General features: G+C 42.7%; 1 protein-coding gene across 4 annotated transcripts in view; it reads right to left on the bottom strand.

The window, feature by feature from the left end:
• Nucleotides 1-21,514, bottom strand: part of CHD2 (chromodomain helicase DNA binding protein 2) — a 1,035,232-nt gene that overhangs the window by 155,022 nt on the left and 858,696 nt on the right. For all 4 annotated transcript variants that reach the window (XM_053717628.1, XM_053717629.1, XM_053717630.1 and 1 more), the window contains one exon: nucleotides 13,109-13,243. In XM_053717628.1, the coding sequence (XP_053573603.1) occupies nucleotides 13,109-13,243 (135 nt within the window). The remainder of the gene's footprint in view (nucleotides 1-13,108; nucleotides 13,244-21,514) is intronic.

Genomic DNA, 21,514 nt, shown 5'->3' on the forward strand with positions numbered 1-21,514 from the left:
TTACCTGATAAACTACTTTCTCTTGTGGTGTATCCAGTCCACGGGTTCATCCATTACTTGTGGGATATTCTCCTTCCCAACAGGAAGTTGCAAGAGGACACCCACAGCAGAGCTGTCTATATAGCTCCTCCCCTAACTGCCACCCCCAGTCATTCGACCGAAGACAAGCAAGAAAAAAAGGAGAAACTATAGGGTGCAGTGGTGACTGTAGTTTAAAAATAAAAAACACCTGCCTTAAAATGACAGGGCGGGCCGTGGACTGGATACACCACAAGAGAAATAAATTTATCAGGTAAGCATAAATTTTGTTTTCTCTTGTAAAGGTGTATCCAGTCCACGGGTTCATCCATTACTTGTGGGATACCAATACCAAAGCTTTAGGACAGGGATGAAGGGAGGGACAAGGCAGGAACTTAAACGGAAGGCACCACTGCCTTTAAGACCTTTCTCCCAAAAATAGCCTCCAAAGAAGCAAAAGTATTGAATTTGTAGAATTTAGAAAAAGTGTGAAGCAAAGACCAAGTCGCTGCCTTACAAATCTGTTCAACAGAGGCCTCATTTTTAAAAGCCCATGTGGAAGCCACCGCTCTAGTGGAATGAGCTGTAATTCTTTCAGGAGACTGCTGGCCAGCAGTCTCATAAGCTAAGCGGATTATGCTTCTCAGCCAAAAAGAAAGAGAAGTTGCCGAAGCCTTTTGGCCTCTCCTCTGTCCAGAGTAGACAACAAACAAAGCAGATGTTTGACGAAAATCCTTCGTAGCTTGTAAATAAAACTTTAAAGCACGAACCACATCAAGATTGTGTAAAAGACGTTCCTTCTTTGAGGAAGGATTAGGACATAATGAAGGAACAACAATCTCCTGATTGATGTTCTTATTAGATACTTCCTTAGGAAGAAACCCAGGTTTGGTACGCAAAACTACCTTATCTGCATGGAAAATCAGATAAGGGGAATCACACTGTAAAGCAGATAACTCCGAAACTCTTCGAGCCGAGGAGATAGCTACTAGAAACAGAACTTTCCAAGATAAAATTTTAATATCAATGGAATGCAAAGGTTCAAACGGAACCCCTTGAAGAACTTTAAGAACTAAATTTAAACTCCATGGCGGAGCAACAGGTTTAAACACAGGCTTAATTCTAACTAAAGCCTGACAAAACGCCTGAACGTCTGGAACCTCAGCTAGACATTTATGTAAAAGAATAGACCGAGCAGAAATCTGTCCCTTTAAGGAACTAGCAGACAATCCTTTCTCCAATCCCTCTTGGAGAAAGGATAAGATTCTAGGAATCCTGACTTTACTCCATGAGTAACCCTTTGATTCACACCAATGAAGATATTTACCCATATCTTATGCTAGATTTTCCTGGTGACAGGCTTTCGAGCCTGAATTAAGGTATCAATGACCGACTCGGAAAAACCACGCTTTGAAAGAATCAAGCGTTCAATCTCCAAGCAGTCAGACGCAGAGAAATTAGATTTGGATGCTTGAAAGGACCTTGAAGTAGAAGGTCATGCCTCAGCGGCAGAGTCCATGGTGGAAAGGATGACATGTCCACCAGATCTGCATACCAAGTCCTGCGTGGCCACGCAGGAGCTATCAAAATCACCGAAGCTCTCTCCTGCTTGATCTTGGCAATCAGACGAGGGAGCAGAGGAAACGGTGGAAACACATAAGCCAGGCTGAAGGACCAGGGCGCTGCTAGAGCATCTATCAGCGCTGCCTTGGAATCCCTGGACCTGGACCCGCAACGAGGAAGCTTGGCGTTCTGATGAGACGCCATGAGATCCAGTTCTGGTTTGCCCCATAGTTGAATCAACTGGGCAAATACCTCCGGATGGGGCTCCCACTCCCCCGGATGAAAAGTCTGCCGACTTAAGAAATCCGCCTCCCAGTTCTCTACTCCTGGGATATGGATAGCTGAGAGATGGCAAGAGTGAACCTCTGCCCATAGAATTATCTTTGAAACCTCCAACATCGCCAGGGGGCTCCTTGTACCCCCCTGATGGTTGATATAGGCTACAGTCGTGATGTTGTCCGACTGAAATCTGATGAACCTGACCGCAGCTAGCGGTGGCCAAGCCTGAAGAGCATTGAATATCGCTCTTAGTTCCAGAATGTTTATCGGAAGGAGGGCTTCCTCCTGATTCCATGAACCCTGAGCCTTCAGGGAGTTCCAGACTGCGCCCCAGCCCAGAAGGCTGGCATCTGTCGTCACTATAGTCCATTCTGGCCTGCGGAAGCTCATTCCCCTGGACAGATGGACCTGAGATAGCCTGAGAAGAGAATCCCTGGTCTCTTGATCCAGATTTAGCAGAGGGGACAAATCTGTGTAATCCCCATTCCACTGATTGAGCATGCAAAGTTGCAGTGGTCTGAGATGTAGGCGGGCAAACGGAACTATGTCCATTGCCGCTACCATTAAGCCAATTACTTCCATACACTGAGCCACTGATGGCTGAGAAGTGGAATAAAGAGCACGGCAGGAAGTTAGAAGCTTTGATGACAACCTGACCTCTGTCATTTCTACTGAATCTATCAGAGTTCCTAGGAAGGAAACTCTTGTGAGAGGGGAGAGAGAACTCTTTTCTTCGTTCACCTTCCACCCATGAGACCTCAGGAATGCCAGAACAATGTCCGTATGGGACTTGACGATTTGAAAATTCGACGCCTGTATCAGAATGTCCTCTAGGTAAGGAGCCACCGCTATGCCTCATGGCCTTAGAACCACCAGTAGGGACCCTAGAACCTTCGTAAAGATTCTTGGTACCGTGGCTAACCTGAAGGGAAGAGCCACAAACTGGTAATGCCTGTCTAGGAAGGCAAACCTGAGAAACTGATGATGATCTCTGTGTATCGGAATGTGGAGATAAGCATCCTTTAAGTCCACGGTAGTCATATATTGACCCTCCTGGATCATAGGTAGGATGGTTCGAATAGTCTCCATCTTGAAGGATGGGACCCTGAGAAATTTGTTTAGGCTTTTGAGATCCAAGATTGGTCTGAAAGTTCCCTCTTTTTTGGGAACTATAAACAGATTTGAATAGAATCCTTGCCCCTGTTCCTCCCTTGGAACTGGGTGGATCACTCCCATGACCAGAAGGTCTTGAACACAATGTAAGAATGCCTCTCTCTTTATCTGGTTTGCAGATAATTGTGAGAGATGAAATTTCCCTTTGGAGATGAGGCTTTGAAATCCAGAAGATATCCATGGGAAACAATCTCCAGAGCCCAGGGATCCTGGACGTCTCTTGCCCAAGCCTGGGCGAAGAGAGAAAGTCTGCCCCCAACTAGATCCGGTCCCGGATCGGGGGCTACTCCTTCATGCTGTCTTAGAGGCAGCAGCAGGTTTTTTGGCCTGCTTTCCCTTGTTCCAAGCCTGGTTAGGTCTCCAGACTGGCTTGGACTGGGCAAAATGTCCTGCTTGTTTTGCAGTAGAGGAAGTTGAAGCTGCACCACTCTTGAAGTTTTGAAAGGAACGAAAATTAGTATGTTTGGTCCTTAATTTGTTGGACCTATCCTGGGGAAGGGCGTGGCCTTTTCCTCCAGTAATATCAGAAATGATCTCCTTCAGTCCAGGCCCGAATAGGGTCTGCCCTTTGAAGGGGATGTTGAGAAGCTTAGACTTTGAAGTAACGTCAGCTGACCAGGATTTAAGCCATAGCGCCCTACGCGCCTGAATGGCAAAACCTGAATTCTTAGCCGTTAACTTTGTTAAATGAAAAACGGCGTCAGAAATAAATGAATTGGCTAACTTAAGCCTGTCTAGGATATCATCCAACGGGGTCTCCACCTGTAGAGCCTCTTCAAGAGACTCGAACCAGAAAGCCGCTGCAGCAGTGACTGGGGCAATGCATGCAAGAGGCTGGAGAATAAAACCTTGTTGTATAAAGATTTTCTTAAGGAAACCCTCTAATTTTTTTATCCATTGGATCTAGGAAAGCACAACTGTCCTCGACGGGGATAGTTGTACGCTTAGCTAGGGTAGAGACTGCTCCCTCCACCTTAGGGACCGTCTGCCACGAGTCCCGTGTAGCAGCATCTATGGGAAACATCTTTTTAAAAGCAGGAGGGGGAGAGAACGGTACACCTGGTCTATCCCATTCCTTCGTAATAATTTCTGAAAACCTCTTAGGGATTGGAAAAACATCAGTGTAAACAGGCACTGCAAAGTATTTGTCCATTTTACACATTTTCTCTGGGACTACAATGGTGTCACAGTCATCCAGAGTTGCTAAAACCTCCCTGAGCCACACGCGGAGGTGTTCAAGCTTAAATTTAAATGCTGTCATTTCAGAGTCAGACTGAAGTAACGCCTTCCCTGAATCAGAAATGTCACCTACAGATAGAAGCTCTCCTGCTTCGGCTTCTGTACATTGTGAGGGTATATCAGACATAGCTACTAAAGCGTCAGAAAGCTCTGTATATGTTCTAGCCCCAGAGCTGTCTCGCTTTCCTTGTAACCCTGGCAGTTTGGACAATACCTCTTTAAGGGTATGATTCATAACTGCCGCCATGTCTTGTAAGGTAAACGCATTGGACGCGCCAGATGTACTTGGTGTCACTTGCGCGGGAGATATAGGTTCCGACACATTGAGAGAGCTAGGTGGTTTAACCTCCCTTTTGTCAGTCTGAGAAACCTCTGGTGATAAATCTTTAAAACCCATAATATGGTCTTTATAACTTATAGAAAGGTCAGTGCATTTGTTACACATTCTAAGAGGGGGTTCCACAATGGCTTCTAAACATAATGAACAAGGAGTTTCTTCTATGTCAGACATGTTTAACAGACTAGTAATGAGACCAGCAAGCTTGGAACACACTTTAATAAATGTGAAAAAGCTTTTAAACAAAAACGGTACTGTGCCTTTAAGAGAAAAAAAACTACCTCAAACTGCAAAACAGTGATAAAAAGTAGTAAACTCTACGAAATTTTTAAAGTGTGTATAAAAGACTAAAGCAGCATTGCACCCACTTGCAAATGGATGATTAACCCCTTAGGCCCCAAACCGGATTAGAAAAACGGTAAAACCGTTAAAAAAAACAGTCAAACACACTGCCACAGCTCTGCTGTGGCTCCTACCTGCCCTTAAACACGATTTTTGCAAGAAAAAACCCCTCTATAGTGGTCCTAGATGCCAGAGGACTCCTTTAGGGAAGCGTGATGTCTTAGTCTGAATATCAACTGCGCATAAAGTGTGCGAAAATAGGCCCCTCCCACCATGCACTCAATGTCAGAGGGCCTTAAAAAAGTACTCCTAGGAGTGATCTAACAAGCCATGTGGAAAACTAAGCCCCAAATAAAGATTTATCACCCTCAGAGAAAAAAACGTTTTTTCTGTAAGTTATGCAAACGTTTTTACACTAAGTAATATGAGAGTTAACATGAATATTACCCTTATCTTGTAAGCATGATCCCAGTCGTTGTTAAATCACTGTATCAGGCTTACCTCAAATATACTAGGCATTGTCTAGACCTTTTTCTAGACCTTATCTCTCTAAAAAAAAATATATTGAACATACCTCAAAGCAGGTGATCTGCAAACCGTCCCCCCAACTGAAGTTTTCTTTCCATACTCTTCAGTTATGTGTGAGAACAGCAATAGACCTTAGTTACAAACCGCTAAGATCATCAACCTCCAGGCAGACTCTTCTTCCAATTTCTGCCTGAGAGTAAAACAGTACAACACCGGTACTGTTTAAAAAATAACAAACTCTTGATTGAAGGTAAAAACTACACTAAGTCACCACATATCTCTTGATACTTCCTTTCTTGTCGAGAGTTGCAAGAGAATGACTGGGGGTGGCAGTTAGGGGAGGAGCTATATAGACCGCTCTGCTGTGGGTGTCCTCTTGCAACTTCCTGTTGGGAAGGAGAATATCCCACAAGTAATGGATGAACCTGTGGACTGGATACACCTTTACAAGAGAAAAAGAAAGACAGAGTAAACTTACTCAGGCTTTCTATACCAGGGCAGCAACTTGTTAGAAAAAGGCAGCAAAGCACCCCTTACAAGTTCATAACTGCTCTAAAGCTAGCACAGCCCTGCTGAAGAGACTAACGTGTAATACAGCTATACCCAAAGGTGATGGAAGGCAGAGCAATCCTGCCCTGATTTCAAAATAAAAAAATCTTGATTGAAGAATCCTAATCAGGAAACCTAATTACTTCACATCCTCCTTGCACTAGAGGCAAAGAGAATAACTGGGGGTTATGGGTAAGGGAAGTGACATATATAGCAGCTTTGCTGTGGTGCTCTTTGCCTCCTCCTGCTGGCCAGGAGTGATATTCCCACTAGTAATTGATGATTCCGTGGACTCACCATATCTTAGGAAAGAAATACATTAATCAGGCAAGAAAAAACAAGCAGAGGCAACTGCCTTAAAGGGCCATTATACACTCAAAAAATAACAGAATTTATGCTTACCTGATAAATTACTTTCTCCAACGGTGTGTCCGGTCCACGGCGTCATCCTTACTTGTGGGAATATCTCTTCCCCAACAGGAAATGGCAAAGAGTCCCAGCAAAGCTGGCCATATAGTCCCTCCTAGGCTCCGCCCACCCCAGTCATTCGACCGACGGACAGGAGGAAAAATATAGGAGAAACCATATGGTACCGTGGTGACTGTAGTTAGAGAAAATAATTCATCAGACCTGATTAAAAAACCAGGGCGGGCCGTGGACCGGACACACCGTTGGAGAAAGTAATTTATCAGGTAAGCATAAATTCTGTTTTCTCCAACATTGGTGTGTCCGGTCCACGGCGTCATCCTTACTTGTGGGAACCAATACCAAAGCTTTAGGACACGGATGAAGGGAGGGAGCAAATCAGGTTACCTAAACGGAAGGCACCACGGCTTGCAAAACCTTTCTCCCAAAAATAGCCTCCGAAGAAGCAAAAGTATCAAATTTGTAAAATTTGGCAAAAGTGTGCAGTGAAGACCAAGTCGCTGCCTTACATATCTGATCAACAGAAGCCTCGTTCTTGAAGGCCCATGTGGAAGCCACAGCAATAGTGGAGTGAGCTGTGATTCTTTCAGGAGGCTGCCGTCCGGCAGTCTCGTAAGCCAATCGGATGATGCTTTTAAGCCAAAAGAGAGGTAGAAGTCGCTTTTTGACCTCTCCTTTTACCAGAATAGACGACAAACAGAGAAGATGTTTGTCTGAAATCTTTTGTAGCTTCTAAATAGAATTTTAGAGCACGGACTACGTCCAAATTGTGTAACAAACGTTCCTTCTTTGAAACTGGATTCGGACACAAAGAAGGTACAACTATCTCCTGGTTAATATTTTTGTTAGAAACAACCTTTGGAAGGAAACCCGGCTTAGTACGCAAAACCACCTTATCTGCATGGAACACCAGATAGGGCGGAGAACACTGCAGAGCAGATAACTCTGAAACTCTTCTAGCAGAAGAAATAGCAACCAAAAACAAAACTTTCCAAGATAACAACTTAATATCTATGGAATGTAGAGGTTCAAACGGAACCCCTTGAAGAACTGAAAGAACTAGATTTAAACTCCAGGGAGGAGTCAAAGGTCTGTAAACAGGCTTGATCCTAACCAGAGCCTGAACAAATGCTTGAACATCTGGCATAGCTGCCAATCGTTTGTGTAGTAAGACAGATAAAAGCAGAAATCTGTCCCTTTAGAGAACTCGCAGATAATCCTTTATCCAAACCTTCTTGTAGAAAGGAAAGAATCTTAGGAATTTTTACCTTATTCCAAGGGAATCCCTTGGATTCACACTAGCAGATATATCTTTTCCATATTTTATGGTAAATCTTTCTAGTTACCGGTTTTCTGGCCTGAACCAGAGTATCAATCACCGAATCTGAAAACCCACGCTTTGATAGAATCAAGCGTTCAATCTCCAAGCCGTCAGCTGGAGGGAGACCAGATTTGGATGTTCGAATGGACCCTGAACAAGAAGGTCCTGTCTCAAAGGTAGCTTCCATAGTGGAACCGATGACATATTCACCAGGTCTGCATACCAAGTCCTGCATGGCCACGCAGGAGCTATCAAGATCACCGAGACCCTCTCCTGTTTGATACTGGCTACCAGCCTGGGAATGAGAGGAAACGGTGGGAACACATAAGCTAGGTTGAAGGTCCAAGGCGCTACTAGTGCATCCACTAGAGTCGCCTTGGGATCCCTGGATCTGGACCCGTAGCAAGGAACCTTGAAGTTCTGACATATCCACAAATGGAGTGAATCTCTGGTCTTCTGATCTACTTGAATCACTGGAGACAAGTCTGTATAGTCCCCATTCCACTGTTTCAGCATGCACAGTTGTAATGGTCTTAGATGAATTTGCACAAAAGGAACTATGTCCATTGCTGCAACCATCAACCCTACTACTTCCATGCACTGCGCTATGGAAGGACGAGGAACAGAATGAAGAGCTTGACAAGAGCTTAGAAGTTTTGATTTTCTGACCTCTGTCAGAAAAATCCTCATTTCTAAGGAATCTATTATTGTTCCCAAGAAGGGAACTCTTGTTGACGGAGACAGAGAGCTCTTTTCTATGTTCACCTTCCATCCGTGTGATCTGAGAAAGGCCAGAACGATGTCTGTATGAGCCTTTGCTTTTGACACGGACGACGCTTGTATTAGAATGTCGTCCAAGTAAGGTACTACTGCAATGCCCCTCGGTCTTAGAACCGCTAGAAGGGACCCTAGCACCTTTGTGAAAATCCTTGGAGCAGTGGCTAACCCGAATGGGAGGGCCACAAACTGGTAATGCTTGTCCAGAAAAGCAAACCTTAGGAACTGATGATGTTCTTTGTGGATAGGAATATGTAGGTACGCATCCTTTAGATCCACGGTAGTCATAAATTGACTTTCCTGGATAGTGGGTAGAATCGTTCGAATGGTTTCCATCTTGAACGATGGTACCCTGAGAAATTTGTTTAGGATCTTCAAATCCAAAATTGGTCTGAAAGTTCCCTCTTTTTTGGGAACTACAAACAGATTGGAATAAAATCCCATTCCTTGTTCCTTTATTGGAACTGGGTGTATCACTCCCATCTTTAACAGGTCTTCTACACAATGTAAGAATGCCTGTCTCTTTATTTGGTTTGAGGATAAGTGAGACATGTGGAACCTTCCCCTTGGGGGTAGTTCCTTGAATTCCAGGAGATAACCTTGAGAAACTATTTCTAGCGCCCAGAGATCCTGAACATCTCTTGCCCAAGCCTGAGCAAAGAGAGATAGTCTGCCCCCCACTAGATCCGGTCCCGGATCGGGGGCTACTCCTTCATGCTGTTTTGTTAGCAGCGGCAGGCTTCTTGGCCTGCTTACCCTTGTTCCAGCCTTGCATCGGTTTCCAGGCTGGTTTGGGTTGTGAGGCATTACCCTCTTGCTTAGAGGATGCAGAATTAGAGGCCGGTCCGTTCCTGAAATTGCGAAAGGAACGAAAATTAGTCTTATTTTTGGCCTTGAAAGACCTATCTTGTGGAAGGGCGTGGCCCTTTCCCCCAGTGATGTCTGAAATAATCTCTTTCAATTCTGGTCCAAATAGAGTTTTACCTTTGAAAGGGATGTTAAGCAATTTTGTCTTGGATGACACATCCGCTGACCAAGACTTTAGCCAAAGCGCTCTGCGCGCCACGATAGCAAACCCTGAATTTTTCGCCGCTAATCTAGCTAATTGCAAAGCGGCATCTAAAATAAAAGAGTTAGCCAATTTAAGTGCGTGAACTCTGTCCATAACCTCCTCATATGGAGTCTCTCTACTGAGCGACTTTTCTAATTCCTCGAACCAGAACCACGCTGCTGTAGTGACAGGAACAATGCACGAAATGGGTTGTAGAAGGTAACCTTGCTGTACAAAAATCTTTTTAAGCAAACCTTCCAATTTTTTATCCATAGGATCTTTGAAAGCACAACTATCTTCGATAGGAATAGTAGTGCGTTTGTTTAGAGTAGAAACTGCCCCCTCGAACTTAGGGACTGTCTGCCATAAGTCCTTTCTGGGGTCGACCATAGGAAATAATTTCTTAAATATAGGGGGGGGGAACAAAAGGTATGCCGGGCTTTTCCCACTCCTTATTTACTATGTCCGCCACCCGCTTGGGTATAGGAAAAGCGTCGGGGTGCACCGGAACCTCTAGGAACTTGTCCATCTTGCATAATTTCTCTGGAATGACCAAGTTGTCACAATCATCCAGAGTAGATAACACCTCCTTAAGCAGTGTGCGGAGATGTTCTAATTTAAATTTAAATGTCACAACATCAGGTTCAGCTTGTTGAGAAATTTTTCCTGAATCTGAAATTTCTCCATCTGACAAAACCTCCCTCATGGCCCCTTCAGATTGGTGTGAGGGTATGACAGAACAATTATCAGCGCCCTCCTGCTCTTCAGTGTTTAAAAACAGAGCAATCGCGCTTTCTCTGATAAGTAGGCATTTTGGATAAAATATTTGCTATGGAGTTATCCATTACAGCCGTTAATTGTTGCATGGTAATAAGTATTGGCGCACTAGATGTACTAGGGGCCTCCTGCGTGGGCAAAACTGGTGTAGACACAGTAGGAGATGATGTAGTATCATGTTTACTCCCCTCATCTGAGGAATCATCTTGGGCAATTTCATTATCTGTGGCAGTACTGTCCTTACTTTGTTTGGACGCTATGGCACAATTATCACATAAATTTAAATTTAAATGGGGAGACACATTGGCTTTCATACATATAGAACATAGCTTATCTGAAGGTACAGACATGTTAAACAGGCTTAAACTTGTCAACAAAGCACAAAAAACGTTTTAAAACAAAACCGTTACTGTCTCTTTAAATTTTAAACAGAAAACACTTTATTACTGAATATGTGAAAAAGTATGAAGGAATTGTTAAAAAATTACCAAATTTTCACCACAGTGTCTTAAAGCATTAATAGTATTGCACACCAAATTTCAGAGCTTTAACCCTTAAAATAACGGAACCGGAGCCGTTGATAAATTTAACCCCTATACAGTCCCAGCTATAGTCTTTGCTGAGACCCAACCAAGCCCAGAGGGGAATACGATACCAATTGACGCCTTCTAGAAGCTTTTCCAGCAATTTTTAGATCCTCACACATGCATCTGCATGCCCTGCTCTCAAAAAACAACTGCGCAGTAATGGCGCGAAAATGAGGCTCAGTCTACACCTAGGAAGGCCCACTGACTGGAAAAGGTGTCTAACACAGTGCCTGCCGTTTAATAAACATTCCCCAAGTTTATAAATGCAAATTGTCAGCATAAATATGAATAAAATGCCCAAATAAAGCAATCGATTTAGCCCATAAAAATGTCTACCAGTTTTTTAGCCCATAATAAGCCCTTTATTCTGTTTGTTTGACTAAGAAAATGGCTTACTGGTCCCCATGAGGGGAAATGACAGCCTTCCAGCATTACATCGTCTTGTTAGAAATATGGCTAGTCATACCTTAAGCAGAAAAGTCTGCTAACTGCTTCCCCCAACTGAAGTTACTTCATCTCAACAGTCCTATGTGGAAACAGCAATCGATTTTAGTTACTGTCTGCTAAAATCATCTTCCTCTCACAAACAGAAATCTTCATCCTTTTCTGTTTCAGAGTAAATAGTACATACCAGCACTATTTTAAAATAACAAACACTTGATAGAAGAATAAAAAACTACATTTAAACACCAAAAAACTCTTAACCATCTCCGTGGAGATGTTGCCTGTGCAACGGCAAAGAGAATGACTGGGGTGGGCGGAGCCTAGGAGGGACTATATGGCCAGCTTTGCTGGGACTCTTTGCCATTTCCTGTTGGGGAAGAGATATTCCCACAAGTAAGGATGACGCCGTGGACCGGACACACCAATGTTGGAGAAAATTATGTCCCAAGGCTATGTAAATTGCCAAGGCTATGTACATATATAACAATATAAATAGAAATAAACTTATATAGTGCCAAATAAATAAAAATATAGTACTTAGCAAAAGGCACTCTGCTAATGGAGGAAACCAGTAGAAAGCCAAGATCAGTGTTGAAACGTAACATCAGAGGAACTGGAATAGGAGAATATTGACAGACCAACAGGCAGAGGCAAAGGACAAGTCCCTGCGACCCCCATGGCAAGTATTGTGACTAAATCCCCACCAGTGAAATATATGTCACTTCCAGTACTCCAAATAAATCCCTCCAAAAAACAACTTGTTCTCTCAGGGGAAATGGGCCTCAACTGAGAATCTCTAACCCTGAAGAATCAAAAGCACAACTTTATTCTTAGTCCATTTCCAGCGGAGGCAAAGACTAGACTGTGGCACTGGTGAAGTGGGAGGGGTTTTTATAGAGTTCTTGGGGATTGGGATTATTTGACTCCACTTAGTGGTAGGGAAGTAATGGATCATGGATGCACACCATCTGTATGAAAGAAATCAAGTGTAGACAGGAGCTAAATAATAGGAAAGGACTTGTGTGTAGTCATTTGTCACAGATGGTAATTTTCATCAAAATGTTATTACATTATTGATTTTTTTTTCCTTTGAAGCATTTATCAATGGAAGATTCGAGGATATAGATACTTTGCCATATTGTCACTTATCCCTAGTATCTTTGTTATATATTTTATTTAACCCTAACCATATTTTCATTTTACTATTTTATTGTGATCATTTACTTGCTCATTTATCTAACTTAAATGTTATTGTTATAGACAAATACTCATGTATCAGGGTCTACTTTAAATGGCTAATAGAACTAGGAACATGACAGTGGAATCAGCAACTGGGTTTACCTCTGGGGCCAAATATTTTATTTTAAAAACAAGTAAAATTTTTCTTTAGTTCTATAATGAGAAAAATGTTATTGCATTTTTTGGAATGTGAGCTAATGACTCTGTGACTTTATTTTATGTGGTGTTTGGATTTGAACTAGAGTATGTCTGAATTCACTAAGTGGAAACAAATGCAGCAAAAACATGAGTATTTCCTCTCCAGCAGGACACAAAAGTATACACTCAACAGTAATGGCTTCAACTAACATTAAAAATGTGCATACATGCAATCAAATTTCACATTAACAATTCTCTGATTTGTTTACTTGTGAACAAGGTGACACTAGGTATAAACATCCAAAAGGTAAAACACTTACAATGCTAAAGGTTTCCTGATCCAGCTCATCTTCCTCATCCTCACCAATGGGGACAGGCTCACTTCCAGCAGTAATATGGACAGGTCCCTGGTTCTTCCTGGCCTTGGCTCCAGTCTTTGATTCACCACGTTTTGGCTATATGTAAAAAAGAAGAAAAAAAAAGAAAAAAAAAAGAAGGGGTCAATATCATCAGGAAAAATAAAAAGGGAAATGTATTCTTACCTGATAAATTTGTTTCTTTTACGATACAATGAGTCCACGGATGTCATCCTTACTTGTGAGATATCGCCTCCTGGTCAGCAGGAGGAGGCAAAGAGCACCACAGCAGAGCTGTATATATAGCTCCTCCTTTTCCTCCCACTCCAGTCATTCGACCGAAGTTAGGAAGAGAAAGGAAAAGCCAAGGTGCAGAGGTGACTGAAGTTTAACAAAATTAAAGACCTGTCTTATAAAAACAGGGTGGGCCGTGGACTCATCGTATCGTAAAAGAAACAAATTTATCAGGTAAGAATAAATTTCCCTTTTCTTTTACAATATACGATGAGTCTACGGATTTCATCCTTACTTGTGGGATACAATACCAAAGCTATAGTACACGGATGAAAAAGGGAGGGACAAGACAGGGAACCTAAACGGAAGGCACCACTGCTTGAAGAACTTTCCTCCCAAAAAAAGCCTCAGACGAGGCAAAAGTATCCAATTTGTAAAATTTGGAAAAAGTGTGAAGAGACCACCAAGTTGCAGATTTGCAAATCTGTTCAACAGAAGCCTCATTTTTGAATGCCCATGAGGAAGCCACAGCCCTAGTGGAATGAGCCGTAATTCGTTCAGGAGGCTGCTGTCCAGCTGTCTCATATGCAAAACGGATGATACTCTTCAGCCAAAAAGAAAGAGGTAGCCGTAGCTTTCTGACCCCTAGGTTTCCAGAAAAAAAAACAAACAAGGAAGACGGGTGACGAAAATCCTTAGTCACCTGTAAGTAAAACTTCAAAGCACGGACCACGTCCAAATTATGTAACAGGCGCTCCTTCTTAGAAGAAGGATTAGGACACAAGGAAGGAACAACAATTTCCTGATTAATATTTCTATTTGAAACAACCTTAGGAAGAAAACCGGGTTTGTTTCATAACACCACCTTATCTGAATTGAAAATAAGGTAAGGAGAATAACATTGTAATGCCGAAAGCTCAGATACTCTCTGAGCAGAAGAAATAGCAACCAAAAACAAAACCTTCCAAGATAATAACTTAATATCTATGGAATGCATAGGTTCAAACGGAACCCCTTGAAGAACTTTAATAACTAAATTCAAACTCCAAGAAGGAGCAATTGCTCTAAATACAGGCCTGATTCTAGTCAGGGCCTGACAAAAAGATTGGACATCTGGAACATCAGCCAGACGCTTGTGTAACAAAATAAACAAAGCGGAAATCTGTCCTTTTAAGGAACTCGCAGACAACCCTTTCTCCAATCCTTCTTGGAGAAAAGACAAAATCCTGGTAATCCTAACCCTACTCCATGAGTAGCCCTTGGATTCACACCAATAAAGATATTTACGCCATATCTTATGGTAAATTGTCCTAGTCACAGGCTTACGTGCCTGAATCAAAGTATCTATGACCGAATCAGAAAACCCTCACTTAGATAAAATTAAGCGTTCAATCTCCAAGCAGTTAGCTGCAGGGAAAATAGATTCGGATGATGGAAGGGACCCTGAATGAGAAGGTCTTTCCTCAATGGAAGCATCTACAGTGGCTGAGATGACATGTCCACCAGATCGGCATACCAAGTCCTGCGATTACATGCAGGAGCGATGAGGATCACCGATGCCCTCTCCCGTTTGACTCGAGCAATCACCCGGGGAAGGAGAGCAAATGGAGGAAACACATAAGCTAGGCTGAAAGACCAAGGCACTGCCAAGGCATCTATCAGCTCGGCCTGGGGATCCCTGGACCTGGACCCGTATCTCGGAAGCTTGGCATTCTGACGAGATGCCATGAGATCCAACTCCGCTCTGCCCCATCTGAGAATCAAGCTGGAAAATACCTCCGGATGGAGTTCCCAATCTCCCGGGATGAAATGTCTGTCTGCTCAGAAAATCTGGCTCCTAGTTGTCCACCCCTGGGATGTGGATTGCAGACAGATGGCAAGAGTGAGACTCCGCCCACTGTATTATCTTTGCTACCTCTGTCATCGCTAAGGAACTTCTTGTTCCTCCCTGATGATTGATATAAGCTACCGTCGTTATGTTGTCTGACTGGAATCTGATGAATTGGGCCAAAGCCAACTGAGGCCAAGCCCGAAGCGCATTGAATATTGCTCTCAACTCTAGGATATTGATGGGAAGGAGTCCATACACCCTGAGTTCTTAGGGAGTTCCAAACTGCTCCCCATCCTAACAAGCTGGCATCTGTTGTCACTATCACCCATGAGGGTCTGTGGAAGCATGTCCACTGGGATAGCTGATCCAGCGACAACCACCATAGAAGAGAGTCCCTTGTCTCTTGATCTAAATCTATTTGCGGAGATAAATTTGTATAATCTCCATTCCACTGTCTGAGCATGCTCAGTTGCAGAGGTCTGAGATGAAACCGAGCAACCGGAATGATGTCCATTGCTGCTACCATCAATCCAATTGCCTCCATGCACTGAGCCACTGACGGCCGAGGATTGGTCTGAAGGGCTCGGCATGTATTCAGAATCTTTTACTTTCTGACCTCCGTCAAAAAGATTTTCATGGATAGAGAGTCGATTAGAGTTCCCAAGAAAGGAACCCTTCTCTGTGGAACTAGTGAACTCTTTTCCAGATTCACCTTCCACCCGTGAGTCCTCAGGAAGGATAGAACAATGTCGGTATGAGACTTTGCCAGCTGATAAGATGACGTCTGGATCAGAATACCGTCCAGATAAGGCGCCACTGCAATGCCCCGCGGTCCTAGAACTGCCAGCAGAGACCCCAGAACCTTTGTGAAAATCCTGGGTGCAGTGGCCAGACCAAAGGGAAGAGCCACAAACTGAAAATGTTTGTCCAGAAAGGCAAACCTCAGGAACTTGTGATGATCTCTGTGGATAGGAACATAAAGATATGCATCCTTTAGATCCACGGTAGTCATAAATTGACCCTCTTGGATCAATGGAAGAATTGGTCCGAATAGTTTCCATCTTGAAGGATGGAACTCTCAGAAACTGTTCAGACTTTTGAGGTCTAAAATAGGTTTGAACGTTCCCTCCTTTTTGGGAACTACAAACAGATTTGAATAAAACCCCTGTCCCTGTTCCAGTACCAGGACGGGACATATTACTCCCATGGAGGAGAGGTCTCCTACACAACATAAGAACGCCTCTCTTAACTGGTTTGCAGATAATCGAGAAAGAAGGAACCTTCCTCTGGGGGAGGAATTTCTGAACTCCAACTGATACCCCTGAGACACAATTTCTAGAGTCCAGGGATCCTGAACATCTCTTATCCAAGCCTGGACAAAGAGAGAGAGTCTGCCCCCTACTAGATCCGGTCCCGGATCGGGGGCCGACCCTTCATGCTGACTTGGTAGCAGCAGCAGGCTTCTTGGATTGTTTACCCTTGTTCCAAGACTGGTTGGGTCTCTAAGTGGACTTGGATTGGGAATAATTCCCTTCCTGTTTAGCGGAAGAGGAAGAGGGAACTACATGGAAATTTCGAAAGGAACGAAAATTACTCTACCTCTCTGTTTGGACTTTTTATCCTGAGGGAGGAGATGACCCTTACCTCCCGTGATGTCAGAAATAATCTCCTTCAAGTCAGGCCCGAACAGGGTCTTTCCCTTGTAAGGAATAGCCAAAAGCTTAGACTTGGATGACACATCTGCAGACCATGACTTCAACCATAAGGCCCTGTGCGCTAAGATGGCAAAGCCCGAACTCTTAGACGCCAATTTAGTAATCTGCAGAGAAGCATCCGTAATAAACAAATTAGCTAATTTAAGAGCTTTAATCCAATCCTGTATCTCTTCCAAAGGAGTCTCCATCTTAAGAGAATCTTCCAGAGCATCAAACCAATAAGGGGCCGCACTGGTAACTGTAACAATGCAAGCAGCCGGTTGCAACAGGAATCCCTGGTGAACGTAAATCTTTTTAAGGAGACCCTCCAACTTCTTATCCATAGGGTCCTTAAAAGCACAACTATCCTCAATAGGAATGGTAGTACGCTTGGCCATAGTGGAAACAGCACCCTCAACCTTAGGGACCGTCTGCCAAGAATCTCTAATAGCGTCAGCTATAGGGTAAATTTTTTAAAAAACTGGAGGAGAGAAGGGAATACCTGGTCTCTCCCATTCCTTTGCAATAATCTCTAAAGTCCTCTTTGGGACTGGAAAGACATCCGAATAAGATGAAACCTCCAAGTATCTGTCCAACTTAACTCAATTTTTCTGGAGGGACCACTATTGAGTCACAATCATCCAGAATAACCAACACCTCCCTCAGCAATAAACTGAGGTGTTCAAGCTTAAACCTGAAAGTAACTACATCAGAATCAGTCAGGGGTAAAGCACTCCCTGATTCAGAAAGTTCACCTAACGCATCAGAAAGTGTAGAGGACATCACTGCAGCTATGTCTTTTAATGTAAAAGCTGCAGAAACTGGTGACATACAAGGTCCCGCTTGAGCGGGCGTTAAGGGCTGTGACGCTTGGGGAGAAAGCTGCGGCATACTCTGCATCTCATCTGTAGACTCTTGAGAAGCATTCACCTTAGGCCAAGGCTTGTCAAAAACAATTTTGTCTCTAAAATGTAATGCCCACTCAATGCATGAGGGACAAAAAGGAGCAGGAGGTTCCACAGTGGCATCCAAACACATGGAACACACTACAGTCTGGATATCATCTGAATCCATGACAATAGAAAGCAAGAAGCAATTTGGTCTTAAAACAATAGGCTTTAATTTATAGCCAACCAGTATAGAAATAGCAGCACAGATTACAAACCCGTCAGAATATTTTAAACCTGACCAGATACTGTGCCTTTAAGTAAACAAGTATTAACCTATGTCACTTACACTGAAAAAGTTAACGATATAAGTACCCTTTAAGTATAAGCCCCATCCTTTAAATACATTAGGCCAAATAAATATATTAGCTCCATAATGTAAACACTTTGTCCCGTTGACATTCCCATGAAAACCCACACACACTGTTACAGAAAATAGCTCTACTGCCAGAGAGCTCTTGTTCCCCAACAGATCAGAAGTATACAGTCCATTCTGAGGTAGCCAGTATCCTAGAAAGTAAAAGACTGCACTTACCTCTGTACTGAGCGACAACATGAGAAGTCCCACAGGATCAAGAGGTCTTCTCCCTCCTGCAGCTCTGTGGACACAGAAGGGCCTTAGTTAACATTTGCTAAGACCATCAGTATACAAAGGGTGCACTAATATGGGAGGCGCAGTGAGAGTTTAGTCCCACCAGTTCCCATTGCTCTAAAGCCACCTGTAGCTCTACTCGAGAGGCTGACAAGGAATACGGCTACACCCTATAGTAAAATAGCACTCACTGGTACCATTTTAAAAATAATAAACTATTGATTGAAGAATCTAAACTAACACCTCACTCTGCCTCTTCCTATCACTAACACAGGCAAAGAGAATGACTGGAGTGGGAGGGAAGGGAGGAGCTATATATACAGCTGTGCTGTGGTGCTCTTTGCCTCCTCCTGCTGACCAGGAGGCAATATCCCACAAGTAAGGAAGAAATCCGTGGACTCATCGTATCTTGTAAAAGAAAAGATTTTATTGGCATCTTCTAATTCTCATGAAAAGATAAAGACAAAGGGTGAGAAGGATAATCAATTGCTGCAGCAAGCCAAAAATACTTTTGAAGGGACATTAAACACAAACTGTAAGCTGCATAACAACCTACCTTCATATCTGAGAATTTTGCAATGAATAATGCAGCTTTATTTTGTCAAATGAGCATATTTTATGCTTTTTCTTTTCACTGATTTCCCTGTCCACGAACAAAAGAACTCTGGTTAACCAATCACAAACTAATACGCAGATATAGCATGAATTCTGTTTGCACATCTGCAGTTAAGAGAATGGTGTAGCCTGCCTTACTCTATTCCCTTAAGGGAGTTTAGAATTGATTCAGCTTAATTAATTAGCAAAAATAAAAATAAAAAAATTCACAGGTATTTAAATAAACAGACATTTTTAATATTTTATCATATATATATATATATATATATATATATATATATATATATATATATATATATATATATATATATATTTTTTTTTTTTTTTTTTTCATTCTTGTGATTTGTGGTACATGGGTACTTCCATTTGGTGTGGTGTGACCACTGGAAATCCTTACCAGATCCGCGTACCAAGTCCTGCGAGTCCATGCTGGAGCTATTAGAAAAGCTGGAATATGTTCCTGCTTGAGATATGCCACTATTGGTGGACAAAGCACAATCGGAGGAAACCGGTATATTAGATTGTAGCGCCAAGGAGCGGTCAATGCATCTATCAATTACGCTTGAGAATCCCTCAACCTCATTCAATACTGCCATCATTTGTAATTTAAGCGAGAAGCCATAGGGTCTCTGGCCTCACCATCTGTTCATTATACTGTCAAAACTCTCCTGATTGAGACACCATTCCCCCCCGAATGAAGAGACTGACGACTCAAGTAATCCGCTTCTCAATTGTCCACTCATGGGGTGTGAATGGCTGAAATGGTACAGCAGAATGTGGGATACTTCCTGCATGGCTAGAGAGCTCCTTGTGCCCCCTTGGTGATTGATGTACGCCACGTTTGTCACACTGTCCGTTTGGAAACAGATAAATGGAATTGAACATAGAAGTGGCCAAGCTTGTCAAGCGTTGAAAATCGCCCTGAGTTTCGGAGTATTGATGGGTAATGAGGTTTCTTGAAGAGACCAGACACCCTGGGCCCACCAATGAAACCAAACTGCACCCAAACCTGTGAGGCTGGCATCCGTGGTGATTATCTTCCACTGTGGACGATGAAAACCCATGCCCACAAATACTGGAGGAGGGTCCAACCACTACTTCAGAGAATGTCTGGTGAACTGATCTAATGCTATCCGTTATGATAGAGCTGTATGTCCCCATTCCACTATCTGAGCATACATAACTGCAGCAGTCTCCTTGCAAAAGCAATTGAGTCAGACGCCGCTACAATGAGGCCTACTACCTCCATAAACTGAGCTATTTATGTCAAAGGAGTTCCCTGAAGGTCTCCGCAAGCTGACTAGTTTGAATTTGCGTTGATCTGTCAAAAACAGTCATTGTTAACAAGTCTATAATCACACCCAAGAAACACACCCTTGTCTGAGGTGTGAGTTAACTCTTTGGGATGTTGATTATCCAACTATATTTGCAAAAAAAACCCCAAAGTAACTTCAAAGTGTGAGAGATTGCTAAAAGTAAAGATGGCGCTTGAACCAAGATATCGTCCAGGTATGGAGCAACCACTATAACCTGGAGACGAATCACAGAAAGAAGCGTTCCCAACACCTTGGTAAAGATTCTGGGAGCAGTAGCCAATCCAAAGGGTTAGAGCAACGAACTGGTAATGTTTGTCTAGAAAAAGCAAACCAGAGAAACTGACGATCCGGTTGAATAGGAATGTGAAGGTACGCATCCTTAAAGGGACACTGAACCCAAATTTTATCCTTTGTGTTTCAAATAGAGCATGCAATTTTAAGCAACTTTCTAATTTACTCCTATTAGCAAATGATCTTCATTCTCTTGATATCTTTATTTGAAAAGCAAGAATGTAAGTTTTGATGCCGGCACATTTTTGGTGAGCAACCTGTGTTGTTCTTGCTGATTGGTGGATAAATTCATCCACCAATAAACAAGTGCAGTCCAGGGTTCTGGACTTTCTTTTTCAAATAAAGATAGCAAGAGAACGAAGAAAAATTGATAATAGGAGTAAATTATAAAGTTGCTTAAAATTGCATGCTCTATCTGAATCGCAAAAGAAATTTTTTGGCTTCAGTATCCCTTTAAGGTCTATTGTTGACATGAACTGCCCTGAAGTACTAAGGGTAGAATTGACCTGATGGTTTTCATCTTGAAAGATGGTACTCATAAATTTGTTCAATGTCTTTAAAACCAAAATTGGTCGAAAAGTTCCCTCTATTTTTTGGAACAATGAAGATATTTGAATAAAATCCCTTTCCTTGATCCAGAAACGGAACAGGAGTGATGTATGTACTGTACTGAAAGTTTTTTTTACACACTGCAGACTTTTTTGAAATATGAGAATAAACCTTCCTTTTGGAGGTGTGGGCATGAAGCCTATCCTGTACCCCTAAGTGACAATTTCTATGACTCATGGATCCTAAATTGACTGCTTCCAAACCTCCTAAAACAGGCTTAGTCTGCTTCCTACCAGTTCTA

Source organism: Bombina bombina, chromosome 6 (genome assembly GCF_027579735.1).
Source record: "Bombina bombina isolate aBomBom1 chromosome 6, aBomBom1.pri, whole genome shotgun sequence".
Taxonomy (NCBI): Eukaryota; Metazoa; Chordata; class Amphibia; order Anura; family Bombinatoridae; genus Bombina; species Bombina bombina.